The sequence below is a fragment of the Oryctolagus cuniculus genome, chromosome 11 (assembly GCF_964237555.1).
Source record: "Oryctolagus cuniculus chromosome 11, mOryCun1.1, whole genome shotgun sequence".
Classification (NCBI taxonomy): Eukaryota; Metazoa; Chordata; class Mammalia; order Lagomorpha; family Leporidae; genus Oryctolagus; species Oryctolagus cuniculus.
The window spans coordinates 11,312,684-11,331,838 of record NC_091442.1 but is presented as its reverse complement, the minus strand read 5'-3'; the positions used below and the strand labels follow the sequence as shown (position 1 = coordinate 11,331,838).

Genomic DNA, 19,155 nt, shown 5'->3' with positions numbered 1-19,155 from the left:
TGGCCCAAGGCCCCCGTGCCCACGTGGGAGACCCGGATAAAGCTCCTGACTTCGGCCTGGCCCAGCCCCAGCTGTTGTGGCCATTTGGGGAGTTAACCAGCACATGGAAGATCTCTCTCTCCCTCTCCCTCTCTCCTTCTCTCTGTATCTCTGCCTTTCAAATAAATAAATAAATCTTTAAAAAAAGAATGAAGGGTTGGGGCCGGCACTGTGGTGCCGTCGGTTAATGCCCTGGCCTGAAGCACTGACATCCCATAGGGTGCCGGTTCAAGACCCAGCTGCTCCACTTCTGATCCAGCTCTCTGCTATGGCCTGGGAAAGCAGCAGAACATTGCCCAGGTCCTTGGGCCCCTGCACCCGCATGGGAGACTCGGAAGAAGCTCCTGACTCCTGGCTTTGGATTGGCACAGCTCTGGCCATTGCGGCCAACTGGGAAGTAAACCAGTGGATGGAAGACCTCTCTCTCTGCCTCTCCTCTCTCTGTGTAACTCTCATTTTCAAATAAATAAATAAATCTTAAAAAAAAAAAAAAAAGGAATAAGGGGCTAAATGAGTGGTATAGCAGGTAAAGCCACTACCTACAACGTTGGCATCCCATGTGGATGCCAGTTCATGTCCCAACTGCTCCGCTTCTGATCCAGCTCCCTGGTATGGGAAAAGCAGTAGATGGTCCAACTGCTTGGCCCCTATATCCAAGTGAGAGACCCAGAAGAAGTTCTTGGTTTAGGACTGGCCCAGCCTTAGCCAATATGGCCATTTGGGGAATGAAACAGAGGATGGAACACCCCTCTCTCTATATATATAACTCTGCCTTTCAAATAAATAAATTAAAAAAAAAAAAAAAAGAATGAGAGGAATCTCTAGACAATGATAAAGTGTGGATTCCAGCATGTATGAGTATTAAGTGAAAAGAACCAAGCTGTTGAAGAGTATATACAATATGCTAACTTTAATGTAAGTGTAAGAATAACTGGCTATGGGCCGGCACTGTGGGCATGGCAGTTAAGCCACTGCCTGCAATGCTGTATCCCACATGGGTGCCAGTTCAAGTCTTGGCTGCTCCAATGTTGATTCAGCTCCCTGCTAATGCACCTGGGAAAGCAGTGGAGGATGGCCCGAGTGCTTGGGTCCCTGTACCTATGTGGAGACCCAGACGAAGATCCAGGTTTTGGCCAGGCCCAGCCTTGGCCATTGCAGCCATTTGGAGAAAATGAAATCAAATCTCAGAGAAAGAAAATATTACCCAGATTATGGATAGGCAAGACTACCATTTTTTTAAAAAAAGGAACAGGTTGATTATGCATGCACACAGAAGCATACACAGCTATCAATACACACATGTGTTCATAGCATGTTTTTGCACAGTGAAACACAGGAAGAATAAAGCAGAAACCAGTGAAATGAGCAGGTGGGAGAGACTCACGAGATACAGGAGGAGATGGGAATACAGTTTTTGAATGGCTTCAACTTTTTTCAACCACTTAGTCCTTTATGTATGAAAAAACTGAAACTAAGTTAACAAAGAGGAGGAAATAACCGAAAACTGAATATGAGCAGAAACCTAACAATATTAAAGTGATTACTTAATCACATGAAAGGAAAATAAAAACTGAATCTAACCTACATTAGCTATGGCACTCTTCTAAAGAAAACAGGTAGAAGACTCAACACCACCAGCTTCCTGTAAAGTTACAGCAACTAAGACACCACGGGACTCCGTGAGGATGAACAGACCAGTAGGACAAAGTACAGGGACAGGCCCAAGCATGTGAGGTCTGTGACTTTTAGCAAACACAGCAAACAAATGAAAATCTGTTTTTTAAAATGGTAGTGAAGTAACCAGAAATCCACACAAGAAAAGCAAAACCACGCCCCCTACCTCACACCACTAACAAAAACCAACTGGTGCTGGACCACAGATCAAAATGAGAAACTAACAGTTTCAGGAAAGAACTTCTGACCACGAGGGTGGCAGAGAGTTGAACACAGAAGACATCAACCATAAATAGAAAACTGAAATTATTCAAAAGTTTAAAAAATTTTTTAGTTGCTCATTGAAATACTATTTTAAAAGTATTTGGAACATATGTATCTGACAAAGAACTGAGATGCAGAATAAAGAACTCCTACAGCTCAACAGTAAAAGACAAACCACTCCATTTAAAAAATCAGCAATATTTGAAAAGTACTTCACAAAATAAGATCTCTAAATGGTCAATAAGCATATAAAAGTGATCTTCATTAGTCATCAAGTACAAATTAAAAAAAGGAATTTGTTTATTTTTTTGAATGGCAGTCAGAGAGAGGCAGAGGCAGAGAGAGCGCTGGGGGTAGGGGAGAGGGTCTTGCATCCACTAGTTACTCCCCAAATGGCCGCAAAGGCCAGAGCTGGGCCAACCTGAGGCCAGGACCTAGAGATTCTTCCAGTCTCCCACATGGGTGCAAGGGCCCAAGGACTAAAGCCACTTTGTACTGCTTTGCCAGGCCACAGCAGAGAGCTGGACTGGAAGTGGAGCAGCCAGGACTTGAACCAGCACCCATATGGGATGCCAGCACTGCAGACGGTGGCCTAACCTGCTACGCCACAGTGCCACCCCACTGCCCCGAGAAATGCAAACTAAAGCCAGTGTGAAATACACACAAAGAAACACTCCAGATTACCTAAAATGGAAGACTGACAATATCAAGTGTTGGCAAGGATGTGGACCAGCTAGTGGGAATGTACACAATCACTTTGGGAAACGGGCAATTTTTATTAAACACCCATCCTATGACTCAGCAAGTCTAAATACAGTGTACACAAGACTTACATAACAATCTCACAGTAGCTTTATTCGTAACAGCCCTCACGGTGCAAACAATGTATAAGTGACACTGATTTACATTCACACAGAAGACTACTCAGCAATAAACTACTGATACATATACATGGATAAGTGTCAAAAACTACACTGTCCATAAGAAACTAGATACAAAACCACACATATTGTATTGTGGTCTAAGAATGAGGAAAACTGATGCATAGTAATAGATTTCAGAAAGCATTTTTTTATAGATTTATTTACTTGAGAGGCAAAGTTATAGACAGAGGGAGGGAGCGACACAGAAAGATCTTCCTTGCACTGGTTCACTCCCCAAATAGCTGCGTTGGCTGGAGCTGGGATGATCCAAAGCCAGGAGCCAGGAGTCTCCTCTGGGTCCCCTACGTGAGTGCAGGGGCCCAAGCACCTGGGCTATCTTCCACTGCTCTCCCAGGCCATTAGCAGAGAGCTGGATTAGAAGTCCAGCAGCCCAGGCCAGGGCTGTGGTATAGTGGGCTAAGCTTGCGCCTGCAGCTCTGGAATCCCATATGGGTGCCGGTTCATGTCCCAGCTGCTCCTCCTACTACGCAGCTCTCTGCTGTGGCCTGGGAAAGCAGTGGAGGATGGCCCAAGTGCTTGGGCCCCTGCACCCATGTAGGAGACCCGGAGGACGCTCCTGGCTCCTATGTTCGGCTCAGCTCTGGCTGTTGAGGCCATCCGAGGAGTGAACCAGTGAATGGAAGACCTTTCTCTCTGTCTGTAATCCTGCCTCTCAAATAAATAAATAAATTCTTAAAAAAAAAAAAAAAAAAAAAGTGGAGCAGGCAGTATTCGAACCAGTGCCGCAGGTAGAGGCCCACCTACTAGGCCACAGCACCAGCCCCCCAGAAAGCATTTTCTTTTGGTTCAGGGTTAACTTTTCCAGGGGCAAAGGAAACTTTTAGAGATTATGGCAGTGCTGTATATTTGGATCTGAGGTATGAATTATAGTTTTGTAAATATTAAAATATTGTGTTGTACACTGAAGACATGGAAATTTTACTATATATAAAGCCCACTTCAGTAGACTGTTAGCATGTTTGGGAAAGAAACAAATAACTTCAGAACAGAATGCTTTGATGACAGTACTTTTAGTGGAAAGACAGAAGGGACTGCTGGGGCTGGCACTGTGGCGTAGAGGGTACAGCCACCGCCTGCAGTGCCAGCATCCCAGAGGGGCACTGGTTTGAGTCCCGGCTGTTCCACTACCAAACCAGCTCTCTGCTATGGCCTGGGAAATCAGTAGAAGATGGCCCAAGTCCTTGGGCCCTACACCCACATGGGAGACACAGAAGAAGCTCCTGGCTCCTGATCGGTGCAGCTCCAGCCATTACGGCCAATTGGGGAGTGAACCATCGGATGGAAGACCTCTCTCTCTACCTCTCCTTCAATCTCTGTGTAATTCTTTCAAATAAATAAATACATCTTTAAAACAAAGCAACTGTAAAGATGTCGTGAACCCCACAGAGTAGTTCTGCTGTGGACGATGTGTCTTAATAGACTGAGGATGTTGACAGCTTCTTAATATGGGAAAACAATGATTCAGACATGGAATGACAGAAGAACCCTGTGGTGCTCATTTTAAAATGCACAGATTCCTAGCTCATCTGCTAAAAGGTCCAAAAGCAACGACGGTTCCACGGCAACAAGTCTCCTTGTCTCTGCGCACCAATGCCCACTAGAAGGGCTCCTTCGAGGAATGGTTCAGGTTGTTTCTATCAGGAATTTCCATTTTCACTGGGGCCAAAGCGGAAGCATGAGAAATTCAAAGTAAGGCTGAAACAATGTGTTGTACTAAAAAGTAAAATAGCTTCCCAAATTGAAGAGTGGAGGTATAAAGGAAATTTAAAAAGGAAAGAGTGTCAATATACTGCACAGGAATAATTAGTCAAATACAAACAAGAACAAAAAGCTCAACCCTTACTTCACAGGACACATAAAAGTATTTCAAAATATATCACAGGAGCCAAAACTGGTCTACAAGCTAAGTGGCTACATGCAAACCAGCACCCCACACTGGAGTGCTGGTTCAAGTCTCGGCTGCTCCACTTCTCATCCAGTTTCCTGTTAATGCTCCTGGGAAGGCAGCAGAAGACGGCCCAAGTACTTGGGCCACTGTCACCCAAGCCAGAGACCAGGATGGTGTTTCTGGCTTTGGCTCCCAGCCTGGCACCAGCCATGGCAGGCATTTAGGAAATCAATCAGCAGATGGGAGAAGCGGGGGTGGGGAGAGAACGACTCTCTCAGGCGCAGACATGTGGTCTCTCTTTTAAAATTTACTTATTTGGAAGTCAGAGTTACAGACAGAAAAACAGACAGACAGATCTCCTACCTGCTAGCTCACTCCCTAGATTGCCACATGGCCATGGCTGGGCCAGGACAGAGCCAGGAGCCAAGAGCCAAGAGCCACATCTGAGTCTCCCACATGAGTACAGGGCCCAAACACTTGGGTCATCCTCTGCTCCTTTTCCAAGGCCATTAGCAAGCAGTTGGATTGGAAGTGGAGCAGCCTGGACTTGAATTGAGGCCCATATGGGATGCTGTTGTCAAAGGCAGCACCACATGCTGGCCCCTATGTTCTCTCTACCCCTCCCTCATCTCCCTTTCCTCCTCCCTCTCCAATAATTTTTTTTTTTAAAGCAATACATCTATACTGCTATACATGAAAATACTATAGGAGGGGATATAAAGAAAAGTTTTTTCTTTACCCTAGAATGCCAGCACAGAAAACACAAAAATCATTTTTGACCTTCACGATCAATGCTGATCAGAATCACCAATGACTGCAAGATATGTGAAGGCAGAACCAGTGTGTGTCCCCCTGCAGGTTACAGGTGAATTACCATGGGGGAAGAAGTCTCCTTAGAGTGGAGACCATCACATGCAGACCAGTGAAAATAACGGACAAAGGTCACTTCCCCAACACTGGAATGAACAGATCACGAGATACTCTGAGGAAAGACCAACATTGGCGATCTTGCTAAAAACCACATAACCCAAATCCAATCATGAGGAAGCAGGCACACACCCCCAAATGGAGGGCCATCAGAACAAAGTAACTGATCTCCAAATCTGTCAATGACAAGAAATACAAAGAAAGGCTAAGGAACTCAACAGGGCGATCTACACGTCAACTATGAAAGCCAACTTGACATGCGAAAGGGGAAAAGATTCCTGAAGGGAATCATTTAGACAATTAGCAAAATATGAATATAGAAAGTAAATCAGGCCGGCGCTGCAGCTCACTAGGCTAATCCTCCGCCTTGCGGTGCCAGCACACCGGGTTCTAGTCCCGGTCGGGGCCCCGGATTCTGTCCCGGTTGCCCCTCTTCCAGGCCAGCTCTCTGCTGTGGCCCGGGAGTGCAGTGGAGGATGGCCCAAGTGCTTGGGCCCTGCACCCCATGGGAGACCAGGAGAAGTACCTGGCTCCTGCCATCGGATCAGCGCAGTGCGCCGGCCACAGCGTGCCGGCCGCGGCGGCCATTGGAGGGTGAACCTATGGTAAAGTGGTAAAGGAAGACCTTTCTCTCTGTCTATCTCTCTCACTGTCCACTCTGCCTGTGAAAGAAAGAAAGAAAGAAGGAAAGAAGGAAAGAAGGAAAGAAGGAAAGAAGGAAAGAAGGAAAGAAGGAAGGAAGGAAGGAAGGAAGGAAGGAAGGAAGGAAGGAAGGAAGGAAGGAAGGAAGGAAGGAAGGAAAGAAAGAAAGAAAGAAAGAAAGAAAGAAAGAGAAAGAAAGAAAGAAAAAGAAAGAAAGAAAGAAAGAAAGAAAGAAAGAAAGAAAGAAAGAAAGAAAGAAAGAAAGAAAGAAAGAAAGAAAGAAAGAAAGACAGAAAGACAGAAAGACAGAAAGACAGAAAGACAGAAAGAAAATCAGGGCCGGCGCCACGGCTCACTAGGCTAATCCTCCGCCTTGCGGTGCCGGCAACCCAGGTTCTAGTCCCAGTCGGGGCGCCAGATTCTGTCCCAGCTGCCCCTCTTCCAGGCCAGCTCTCTGCTGTGGCCCGGGAGTGCAGTGGAGGATGGCCCAAGTGCTTGGGCCCTGCACCCCATGGGAGACCAGGAGAAGCACCTGGCTCCTGGCTTTGTATCAGTGCGGTGCGCCGGCTGCAGCGCACCAGCCGTGGCGGCCATTGGAGGATGAACCAACGGCAAGAGGAGGACCTTTCTCTCTGTCTCTCTCTCTCACTATCCACTCTGCCTCTCAAAAAAAAAACAAAAAAAAGTAAATCAGGTTACACTGCGATACTAAATTTTCTCTCTTCAACAATTAGATCGCGGTTACTTAAAAGAATGTTCTTCCTCTTTAGATACACACTGAAAGAATTACTCGATATGATCACTATGCAATGAATAAATATACCAAAATGCCACACTATACCCCAAAAATATGTACAAATACTATGTGCCCATTAAAAATAAAAATTATTTAAAAAAAAGATACATGATGAAATACTAGGAGTCAAAGGGTATGAGAACTCTTACTTTTAAATGTTTCAACAAAAGCAAAAAATAGAACTTAAAATATGCACATTCATAGAAAAACAAAAAGCAAAGATCTGGCCTGCTGGTGAATCTAAGGACAAATTCACTGTCCAATTCTTGCAACTTTTCTGTAAGTTCAAAATTTTTGAAAATAAAGTTTAAAAATGGCTTGGAAAGAGAAGTGAGCCCAGAAACAGCTGTGCAGGACGTGAGGCCAAGACGGGTCTCAGCACAGGGCCTGCGCCCCTTGCAAAGGAGCAGGGGCACTGGGAAGGACCTAGCCCACACAGGAATCAACGGAGGGGTTTTCCAGGATGTGCCCAGTGCTCCCTACACCAGGGCCTAGAGTCTGGAACACTCCTTTCCTGAACAGCGCTTTCCACGGATTCACATTAGACTGAAGATGCACAGGGCAGCTACTGACGGCTCACTGCGAATTCACCTCCCAAACGGCAGCAACAGCCAGGGCTAAGCAGGCCAAAGCCATGAGCCAGGAGCTTCATCCAGGTCACCGGGATCTGTAGCAACAACTGTCCTTGTCCACTGCCACCTAGAGCCCACCAGCCTAAACCGGGAGCTGGACTTGGACCCTATCTGGTAGGATCATGACACTTTCTAACTAAAACTATGATTTATCAAAAGCCACACTTTAGGAGTGTGCACTGTGGTACAGCAGGTTAAGCCACCAACTGGGAAGCCCACGTCCCATACCAGAGTGTCCAGGACTGAGTCCCGTCTCTGCTTCCGACTCAGTTTCTTGCTAACACCCCTATGAGGCAGAGGAGAGCCCAAATACTTAGGTTCCCGCCACCCATGTAGGAAACCCAGATGGAGTTCCTGGCTCCTGGCGTAGGCTTGGCTGAAGCTGGACCCTTGCAGCACTCAGGAACTAACACAGTGAATGCAAGATCTTTCTTTCACTGTGACTTTGCTTTTCAAACAAATAATTAAAAATTTTTTAAAAGGCCAACCTGTACACATTTTTCTATAAGACTGTACATACAAATGACTCGTCTTTCTGTCTATTATTAAACATCTAGCCCAGCTTCCAATGTGACAAATTTTACTACCAAAAACCAGTAAAAAATTAACTACTTTGGTTAAGTCTATTTTAATAAGTCTTCCCTGAATACACAATACTTAAGATTGGCAGGTAATCTTCCATATGCAACAGAAAATAAAGCCCTTACTCAGTCTAATAACAGAAACAAATGTGAACCTCTGGTATGTTATTAAAACGTAAGAATTCATACGCTCAAACTCAATCTACCACCCACCCCTGCAATGTTTAAAACTTTTACTTTAGGCTGGCGCCGTGGCTCACTAGGCTAATCCTCCGCCTTGCGGCGCCGGCATACCGGGTTCTAGTCCCGGTCGGGGCGCCGGATTCTGTCCTGGTTGCCCCTCTTCCAGGCCAGCTCTCTGCTGTGGCCCGGGAGTGCAGTGGAGGATGGCCCAAGTGCTTGGGCCCTGCACCCCATGGGAGACCAGGAGAAGCACCTGGCTCCTGCCATCGGATCAGCACGGTGCGCCGGCCGCAGCGCGCCAGCCGTGGCGGCCATTGGAGGGTGAACCAACGGCAAAAGGAAGACCTTTCTCTCTCTCTCTCTCTCTCACTGTCCACTCTGCCTGTCAAAAAAATAAAATAAATATATTTTTAAAAAAACTTTATTTTAAAGATATTCACCACCAGAGGGCGCTCCAAGAACTTCTCCTAATGTGACTACTTGGCAATTCCCTCCTAAGTGTTGCATGGCACATATCCCTGGAAGCCAAATCTGAAATCTAAACAAAAGTGGAAGGGGAAAGGAAGAAATCTGACCGTAGTGTCCCACAGAGCAAAAACATCAATGGGAAGCTCTCATTAAGGTTGCAGGCTAGGGGCCAGCGCTGTGGCTCACTTGGTTAATCCTCTGCCTGCGGCACCGGCATCCCATATGGGCCCCAGTTCTGTCCCGGTTGCTCCTCTTCCAGTCCAGCCCTCTGCTGTGGCCCAGGAGGGCAGTGGAGGATGGCCCAAGTGCTTGGGCCCCTGCACCCACGTGGGAGACCAGGAGGAAGCACCTGGCTCCTGGCTTCGGATCGGCACAGTGCCAGCCATAGCGGCCATTTGGAGAGTGAACCAACGGAAGACCTTTCTTTCTCTCTCTCTCTCTCTCTCTCTGACTATAACTCTACCTGTCAAATAAATAAATAATAATTAAAAAAAAATAAAAAGGTTGCAGGATATACTCTGACTCCCGGGGCAGCAAGCCAGCGGTGAGAAGCTTCAGAGGTCAGGGTCCTGGGAAGCCCAGGCACCCCCACTCTTCAGTCTTGGCAGCCCTGGTGCCACAGCAAAGCTTTAATGGGGCAAAAGAAGCATGTCTTCCCTTTTCAACAACAGATGCCCACAGAGATCCCACAACTTCTCAGGGTACAGCACCCCTTTCATTCTCAACTGACAAGCAGCCCTGCCTGTCAGTCCAGACCGCCCTTGGCTCCATCCTCCCCCACTATGCCCCAAGAGGGAGCCAGGTTGGGAGAGCCACGCACCAGGGGACAAGATGCCAGCTCCAGCCCTGTGAGGAGACTCGCAGCCCAGAGGGAACACTATCAACCTGGTCTTGCCTGCTAGGGAGTGGCCCAGCGCACCTCTACAGCCCACCTCTGACCCGGTACACAGGGAAGCATGCCAGATGGTCGGCGAAAGTCCCAGTCCTTGGTGAAAGGACCAAGGACAGAACCCGAGGCGAGCTCAGGGTGCTGACACACAGTAGGAAAAGGTCCTCATTTTATGACAGTTGGGCATGAAATCTGGGTGTTACCTGTAACTGCAACAACAAAGCTACAAAACCCAAGTATTTATAGGGAAACAAACTTCTAATGGGTGGGCTCTTAGAGTCTGCAGAGTAGGGAAACTCTAAAACCACCTCATTTCTAGTCTGGATGGATCATGCTGTCTTTGAGGGAAACAGATTAAATGCAACTTATTTTCCATGTTGAGCAAATAGCTAATTATTATTTTTAGATTTTAGCAACAAATGAGGGAGAGACACGGCACTATGACTTCCACCTACATCCTTTCCAAATTACTGACAAGATTTTCAGGGAACACTTAGAGAGATTGTTAATACTGTGGGGACTGATGAAAGCTCTGGACTCACACTCAGGAGCTGAACCAAGCGCCTCAGGAAGCTCAGACAGGCAGAGCCCAGAGTGCTAGGGACCCAGAGTGAAAACTTTTTATTCTTCTAGAAAGCTTTTTATTCTTTTTAAAGATTTATTTATTTATTTGAAAAAGTTACAGAAAGAAAGAGGGACACAGATCTTCCATCTTCTGATTCACGTCCCAGATGGCAGCAACAGCCAGGGCTAAACCAGCAGATTCATCCGGGTCACCCATGTGAGTGCAGGGATCAAAGCACTAGGGCCGTCTTCCATTGCTTTCCCAGGTCATTAGCAGGGAGCTGGATGAGAAACAAAGCAGCCGGCACAGAAACCGGTGCCCATAATAGATGCTGGCATCAAAGGCAGCAGCTTTACCTGCTACGCCCCAACACAAGACTCCTAAATAAAACTTTAAATGCAGTTTGGATCTTAAATGTGGACGTTCACACTAAGTAAACATTATTCTAATCATGCTTCAATGTTATTTAGGAAAAAACTCATCCCTAGGATGAATGCTACCAGGATTCTATAATATAAAGTGCTATGTGTAAAATAAACTTACCTCAAAATTCACAGGCAGGTTCCGTTTAAGCGCGATCTCAAACACTTGACTTATTTCAGATTTATTGAGATTCTCCTCTTCTGATTCTCTTCCATTCACCTAAAAGAATAATCGTTTAGTGGTTAACACTTAATAAAACCATCAACATACCAGCGGCGATGATACATCTTACAAGCAAGGAATCTTGGCTTTATGGATTTAAACCAGTGGCCAAGGCCAAATGTTTTTTTAAAAAAGCATCCTGTCCAACTTCAGTCAAGACGGCCTCATAAATATATCATAACCAATCTACACTTAACAGACTTTTGGGTATGAATCAGTCCAACTGTGGGGCAGCGACATGTGCCACCGCCTGGGAGGACTAAGTTCCACAGTACTTGAGTACTGTGCAGCAGCATTCTGCAGAAGCCACACTTCAGACACAGCCACGTGGGACACGGTGAGTTCAGGGATACGCCTCTCCACCTGAAGTCTGAGCTCTTCTTACTCGGACACAAAGTCCCTGGAAGCCACTTCTGAAAGCATACAGTAAAACAGAAGTGACAAAACTGCCGTGAATCTTTCTTAACTGATGTTGGCAAAAATTCAAGATGCAAACTAATAAAGTCCCCTTGTATACAGTCTTCCCGCCAGCGGCGGACTGAAGCCAGGGAACCTCTCTGCACAGTGAGAACCCAGATTTCAAATCATGTTGTAGCGATGACACAAGACACTTGGTAACCTCAAAAACAGCGAAGACTCAAGGCAAGAGAGCAAAGATTTTCTGCACACTAGTGCTTCTCTTTTGCCGAAGAACTTATAAAATGCTGATTCCAGGATTAGATCTACGTGACAGAAAACAGTGGCTGAAATTGGTCACAAACAGGCAAGGGGTGGGACTATCCAAGATTTTACCTGTTTGCATTTCCTGATGTCTATCTGGTAAATCCACCCTCACTGGAAAAAATACTACAAGGTGTAGCTTAAAAATGGGACAAATACAGCAAAACTCCAGGCTGAAAAAATTTTAACACAATCAAGGGTATGATCCTAGATAAATCTATTCCAGACGTTATTTGTAACTGTTTCTCATTCCACAGTAAGGTTTTCCTGCCAATTTGGTTTAATTTTACTCACAGCCCAACATTTCTGTTGTTTTATTAAACTAAACATACTTGCATGCATTTTTGTTGTTTAAATCCTAAGTAGAAAGAGGACTTAATTTTTTAATTCTTGCTCCTAAAAGCCAGGAATCTCCAAGCAAGCAAGGTACCCTACAGGCCTGGGGTTCTACAGAAGTTTGAAATTTACTTTTTAAAATACATTTTTACCTAAAAAAAAACAAAAAACAAAAAAAAAACAACTATATTTTTACATATTCTTGAATTTTTATTTTCTGAAAGGGAGACAGATCTCCCTCTCACTGATTCAATTCCCAAATACCCACAACAGCCAGGGCTGGGCCTGAAGCCAGGAGCTCGGAATGCAATCTTGGAGGCACAGCCCCAACTACACGAGCCATCACCTGCTGCCTCCCAGGGTACAAATTAGCAGGAATCTGGAATCAAGAGTGAGTGGAGCCAGGACCCAATCCCAGGCACTCGATGATATAGAATGTGGGCATCCCAATCTGTGCCTAACACTCACCACTATTTCTAAAAGTATCTTCAATAAATAGTACTAGAAAAAAAAAAAGCTGTCTACATGCAGAACAATGAAACAGGACTCTTACCTCATACCACATTGAAGATTAACTCAAAACAGATCAAAAACCAGACAGATCCAAGAGCTGAAACCATACAACTCTTAGAGGAAAACACTGGCACAGAGCTTCCTGTCTCTGCCTTAGGCAATGATTTCTTATGACAAAATTATGGACAACAGAAAAAAAATTATACTCCATAAAAATTAAAAACTTTTGCACATTTATCAAAATACTTAAGATAATGCACACAAAGAGAATTGCAAATAATTTATCAGGGGATTGATATACAGAATATACAAGGAACTACAACAAAATTCAAAAATGAGTAAAAGACTTGAATAGCCATTTCTCCAAGGATATGCAGAACAGCCAACAGGTACACACAAAGATGCTCAATATCAACCATCATGGGGGAAATGCAGATGAAAACCCTGATACAATACTACTTCTCGCCCACAGGGATGGCTATTGTCAAAACAACAGAGAGTCTTGGGGAGGCTATGGAGAAACTGCAAGTCCTGTGCACTGCTGATGGGAATGTAAAATTGTACAGCTGTTGTGGAAAACAATTTGGTGTTTTCTCAGAAAGTTAAACATAGAATTACTACATGACCCAGCGATTCCACTTTCAGATACAAGCCCAGAAGAACTGAAAGTAGATACTCAAGAGATTTCTACCCCAGTGCTCACAGCAGCATAACTGACAACAGTCAGCAAGTAAAATAAGTCCAATGTCCACCAACAGAAAAATGTAAACAAAAAATGGAATATATCCATATAACTGGTTATCAGAATAGCCTTAAAACGAAAAAAATTCTGGGACATGTTACATGAGTGAACCTTGGAAACAGTACAGTGAGCGTAATAAGGCAGATGCAGAAGAACAGATTTTAGAGCGCACATTTTTAAAGAAAACATTGACTGACTGATCTTCCATGCATTGGTTCACTCCCCCAGATCACCCCAACTGCCAGAGCGGGGCCAGGCCAAAGCTGGAAGGCCACATCTCTGTGCAGGTGTCCTCTGGGAGTGGCAGGGACCCAACGACCTGGGCCATCAGTTCAGCCTTCCTGGGAGCCGGATCAGAAGCAAAGTAGCTAGGACTCAAACCAGCACTCGGGTATGGAATGGGGGCATCCCGAGCAGCAGCTTACCACCTGCCCCCAAATGTAATGTTTTTCAAAGAATTTTTAATTGATTTGAAAGGTAGGAAAAGAGTGACATTTTCCTTTTTTTTTTTTTTGGACAGGCAGTTAGTGAGAGAGAGACAGACAGAAAGGTCTTCCTTTGCCGTTGGTTCACCCCCCAAATGGCCGCTACAGCCGGCGCTGCGCCAATCTGAAGCCAGGAGCCAGGTGCTTCCTCCTGGTCTTCCATGCGGGTGTAGGGCCCAAGCACTTGGGCCATCCTCCACTGCCTTCCCGGGCCATAGCAGAGAGCTGGACTAGAAGAGGAGCAACCGGGACAGAATCCGGCGCCTCAACCGGGACTAGAACCTGGGGTGCTGGCACCTCAGGCGGAGGATTAGCCTATTGAGCCGTGGCGCCAGCCAAGAGTGAAATTTTTCATCCATACTCTACTCCTCAAATGACTGCAACAGAAGAGGCTCTGCAGGCCCAGGTCTGAAACCTAGAACTCAACTTGGATCTCCATATGGATGATAGGGACCTAAGCACTCGGGCCACCCTAATGCCTCCCAGATCATGCATCAGCAGGAAGCTGGCACTGGTAGCAGAGACCGGACTTGAAACCAGGCACTCCACCATGGAATGCAAGCACGCCAAGTGGCATGAACCACTGCAGACACCTGTTCCTGAAGCGTACATTTCACACCTAGAGGTTAAGATGCTGCGTCCCACATCAGAGTACCTGGGTTCAATTCCTGGATCCAGCTTCCCCTCACCATAGACCTTGGGGCACAGTGGGGATGGTTCAAGTTAATTGAGTTCCTGCCACCCATATGAGAGACCTGGATTGTGTTTCCAGCTCCTGGCTCCAGCCTCAGCTCAAACCTGGCTGCTGCAGGCATCTGGGGAGTGAACTAGCAGATGGAGCTAATACAATCTGGCACCTCACTCTCTGCTCTCAAATAAATACAGAATACCTAAAAGGAAAAGTTAATGTAACAACCACTTTACATGAGGTTCCCAAACCAGGCAAATGCACAGACAGAATTAAGGTTCCCAGAGGCCAGGAATGGGGGAGAGTGCAGTTCTTGTTTAATGGGTACAGAATATCCACTTGGGATGATGAAGCAGCACTAACAGCAGAGAGTGGAGATAGCAACCCGATACCAAAAATATATTTAATACCACTGAACTGTTCACTAGAAATGATTACATCTCTTGTGTATGTTTTACCTCAATTTGAAAAGCAATAACCAAACAAGTATGTTTTTCACATCATCAACACTTGAACTTGTGCCAACAGGTTAACCCATTATTGTACACAGATTAAAGCTTTGTGAAAGTAGCTTGATTTGAAGAGTATCCACAGATTTTTAATAATGAACTATTAAAAAGTATAATCTCATGCTATATCAATAACAATATTCTCTCTACATGTAACCAGAACAAATTTTGGAACTAAATGGCAGCTGAGGCTGATGTAAGACTCCGATGGCCAAGCAGATATCAATTTTCAACTGGTTTGTTCATTATATCAGCCTATTGAGTTTTAACTTTTGTGTGTGTTGTGTTTTTAAGATTTATTTTTTTGAAAGGCAGAGCTGTTGACAGAGAGAGATCTTTTTTTTTTTTTTTTTTTTTTTTTTTTTTTTTTTTTGACAGGCAGAGTGGACAGTGAGAGAGAGAGACAGAGAGAAAGGTCTTCCTTTGCCGTTGGTTCACCCTCCAATGGCCGCCGCTGCAGCCGGCGCACCGCGCTGATCCTGGCAGGAGCCAGGAGCCAGGTGCTTTTCCTGGTCTCCTATGGGGTGCAGGGCCCAAGCACCTGGGCCATCCTCCACTGCACTCCCTGGCCATAGCAGAGAGCTGGCCTGGAAGAGGGGCAACCGGGACAGAATCCGGCGCCCCAACCGGGACTAGAACCCGGTGTGCCGGCGCCGCAAGGTGGAGGATTAGCCTATTGAGCCACGGCGCCGGCTGACAGAGAGAGATCTTCCATCCACTGAGTCTTTCCCCAAGCAGCTGTAATGAATAGGTTTGGACACAGTCAAAGCTAAAAGCCAGGAACTTCATCTGGGTCTCCAAGATAGTTGGCAGTGAATCAAGTACTTGGGCCATCTTCTGCTGCTTCCCAGGCATATTAGCAGGAGGCTAGAGCAGAAGCATAGCAGTCAGGACTTGAACCACCACTCCAGTATGAGAAGCCTCTGCTGCAAGTGGTAGCTTATCCTACTGTGTCAATCCGTCTCTTAATTTTTAATTATAATTTATTTCAAGAATATGGAAAAATACTGAAAAAAATGTAATAGGCAAGTGTCCTGGATTTCACAAATGCTAACATTAAGTACTACCACCAGATTTTTTTTTTTTTTTTTTTTTTAAATCTGAGAGGCAGAGACCAAAAGAAAGACATCTCCAATCCACTGGTCTACTCCCCACATGTCTACAATGGCCAGGATTGAGCCTATCCAAAGCTAGGAGCCAGAAGGCAATCCAGGAGTCTCACAAGGGTGGCAGGAACCTAACTAATTGAGCCATCACTGCTCATAAATCCACTGAAGAAAGTCATCTTTGTTCCACAATTACAAAATGTTTTCATTTTTAGATTTATCAACACTAATAGAAGGATCAATCCAGTGTTTTCATTTTAGCATTGTTTCTTCCCAATTACCTGGTATACATACTTCCTTTTGTATCTGTCCACTTATTTTATGTACACTAAGTGGTAAGAAATAAATGTTGGTGGCCAAACATTATAAAGCATCAAATACTGCCACACACACTTTTCTCTTTTATCCAAACAATAGGGTCCATGTTCTTGTTACAAAATATTGTGTGACGAAGTCCTTCCTGTTGATCGACTAGAAGAGAACACCACACTTCCTTTTTCATATGCCACAGAAACACACTATTCACTTGCTGATTCCTGAGGTTGGGAGAACCCATCCAATCTATCATCTGAACACTCACACTTGGGGCCGGCACTGTGGTGCAGTGGGTTAAAGCCCTGGCCTAAAGCGCCAGCATCCCATATGGGCGCCGGTTCCAGTCCCAGCTGCTCCTCCTCCAACCCAGCTCTCTGCTATGGCCTGGGAAAGCAGTAGATGGCCCAAGTGCTTGGGCTCATGCACCCACGTGAGAGACCTGGAAGAAGCTCCTGGCTCCAGATGGGATCGGCCAACCCTAGCCATTGCAGCCATTTGGGGAGTGAACCAGTAGACGGAAGATGTCTCTCTTTCTTTGTAACTCTGCTTTTCAAATAAATAAATCTCTAAAAATCTTCAAAACATAAACTAATCACTTCCAACATAACACATAAATACACACAGCCAGTACAAACCAGATCACAGTGTATAAACAGTAACAGCTCTGCATCTTGATCCCCCCCAAAAGATAACAGTGGCCCCTGCATTAGTCATCTGTTTCTGTAACAAAATACCTTAAGCATTCTGAGAAAGGAAATCGGGTCTTAGAGTCTCCCAGGTTTGGAGGTGCCAGTAGGGGCCTCAAGTGGTGACGTCCTTCTCACTGGCAGAGGCCTGAGGTGGCGCAGAGCATCACAGGGCATGAGGCACAGAGTGTCTGTGTCTACCTGGCTTCTTCTCTATCGGCAGTCTCTCTCTGTCCTCATACAGCCACCAGGATTCACTCGTAGTTTAGGCCTTAACGACCCGATCCACTCCTAATCATTCCCCAAAAGACCATCTCTGAACACCATAATTACATATTAGGAATCTGCCATCATTATCCTAAGACTCTGGCAACTAAATTCCCAAGTTCAGAGAGACTAATGTTCAAACCCTAACAGGCCTTCTCTCTTGCACCCATGTGTACATGTACCACACTCTGGACCCCTTGAGATCAATGTATATTCACTGATTAAACCATTTCCCAAGTAACACACTTTTAAGTTACTCCTGTTTTTTCTCTATTGCAGATAACCATAGGTATGACCATCTTGCTCTAAACAACTCATAAAGCCATACTTTATCAGCACAAACTTTTAGATTATACAACAACAAGGGCCCGTGTTGTGGCACAGCGGGTTAAGCCATCGCCAGTCTAGCCTGGCTCTTCTGCTTCCAATTCAGCTCCCCACTAATGTGCCTGGTAACACAGCAGCAGATGGCCCAAGCACCCATGTGGAAGACCCAGATAGAGTGCCAGGTTCCTGGTTTCAGCCTGGACCAGCCTTGACTGTTGCCGCCAATTGGAGTGAACTAGCAGAAAGCAGCTCTCTCTCTCCATCTCTGTCACTTTGTCTTTCAAATAAATAAAAATCTTTAAAAAAAAAAACAAACAAAAAACAAAAAAAAACAACCTCATGTACCCTCCCAACCCAGATTTGCATCTAACACTCCTCCTGGGAACGTGCCGCCCCTGCTCTTCTGCTAGTTCTGGTCTCAGCTGAATTGGCTCTTTCCTGGAGAGACTTCTCGGAACACCTCACCATGACTACAAACTAAGCTGGACATGTCATGTTCTCCTAATCCTGGCTCCTTGGTCATCCTAGTACTCACTGACCTTTTTGATGACAGTAATGCGAATATCATTCCATTAAGCGCCATAGAGGTGAGGACAATTCTGGCTATTCTCTCCTCAGAGCTCCACTGCCCTATGGATAAATGCTGGCTTTATTGGCTATTGTCTAGAGGAGGTGATCAATCCACCACACAACCACATGCTCTACAAATATTCAATGGAAAAACCGACCATTTGTTTAAAACAAAATAACTTCTAATGCTGGCAGGCTGTTCTATGCCCTTCAGGCAGGAGTCTAAAATGGTCTCACCTTCTAAGGAGGAACATGGACATACATGTCACCATGGACACCACAGATAATCCCATGCACAGGCCTTGCCTGAATAATTCCACTTGGAGGACTGCGGCTCACAGAAATAATCACAGACATATACACAGATTCTAATACAAAATTTTTTCCTTACCCATTTTATAGCAGGGAAAACAGCAAACAGCCTAAATAAGCCCCTGTTGAAAAAGTAAGCTGGTTCACTGCAGGAACTTTGCAGCTATTTAAAAAGGCATATTGAACTTGAGTCCTCTGAGGAATCATGATTTACCATATTCATAATACCAGAAGAAAAGCTAACCGAGTATCATCCCAGTTTTATAAAATAAAAAGTTACTTCAAAAAAATTTCATGGATGGGGGCATCTGGCATAGTGGTTAAGATGTAGCTTAGGGGGGCCGGTGCTGTGTGCAGTGGGTTAACGCCCTGGCCTGAAGCGCCGGCATTCCATATGGGCGCCGGTTCGAGACCTGGCTACTCCACTTCCTGTCCAGCTCTC

General features: G+C 45.4%; 1 protein-coding gene across 7 annotated transcripts in view; it reads right to left on the bottom strand.

Moving 5' to 3' along the window:
- STAU1 (staufen double-stranded RNA binding protein 1) overlaps nt 1–19,155 on the bottom strand; it is a 72,767-nt gene that overhangs the window by 12,944 nt on the left and 40,668 nt on the right. For all 7 annotated transcript variants that reach the window (XR_011379844.1, XR_011379843.1, XM_070051717.1 and 4 more), the window contains one exon: nt 11,036–11,134. Coding sequence is in view for 5 of the 7 variants with exons in the window: in XM_070051717.1 (XP_069907818.1) it covers nt 11,036–11,134 (99 nt within the window). In the remaining 2 variants the exon portion in view is untranslated. The remainder of the gene's footprint in view (nt 1–11,035; nt 11,135–19,155) is intronic.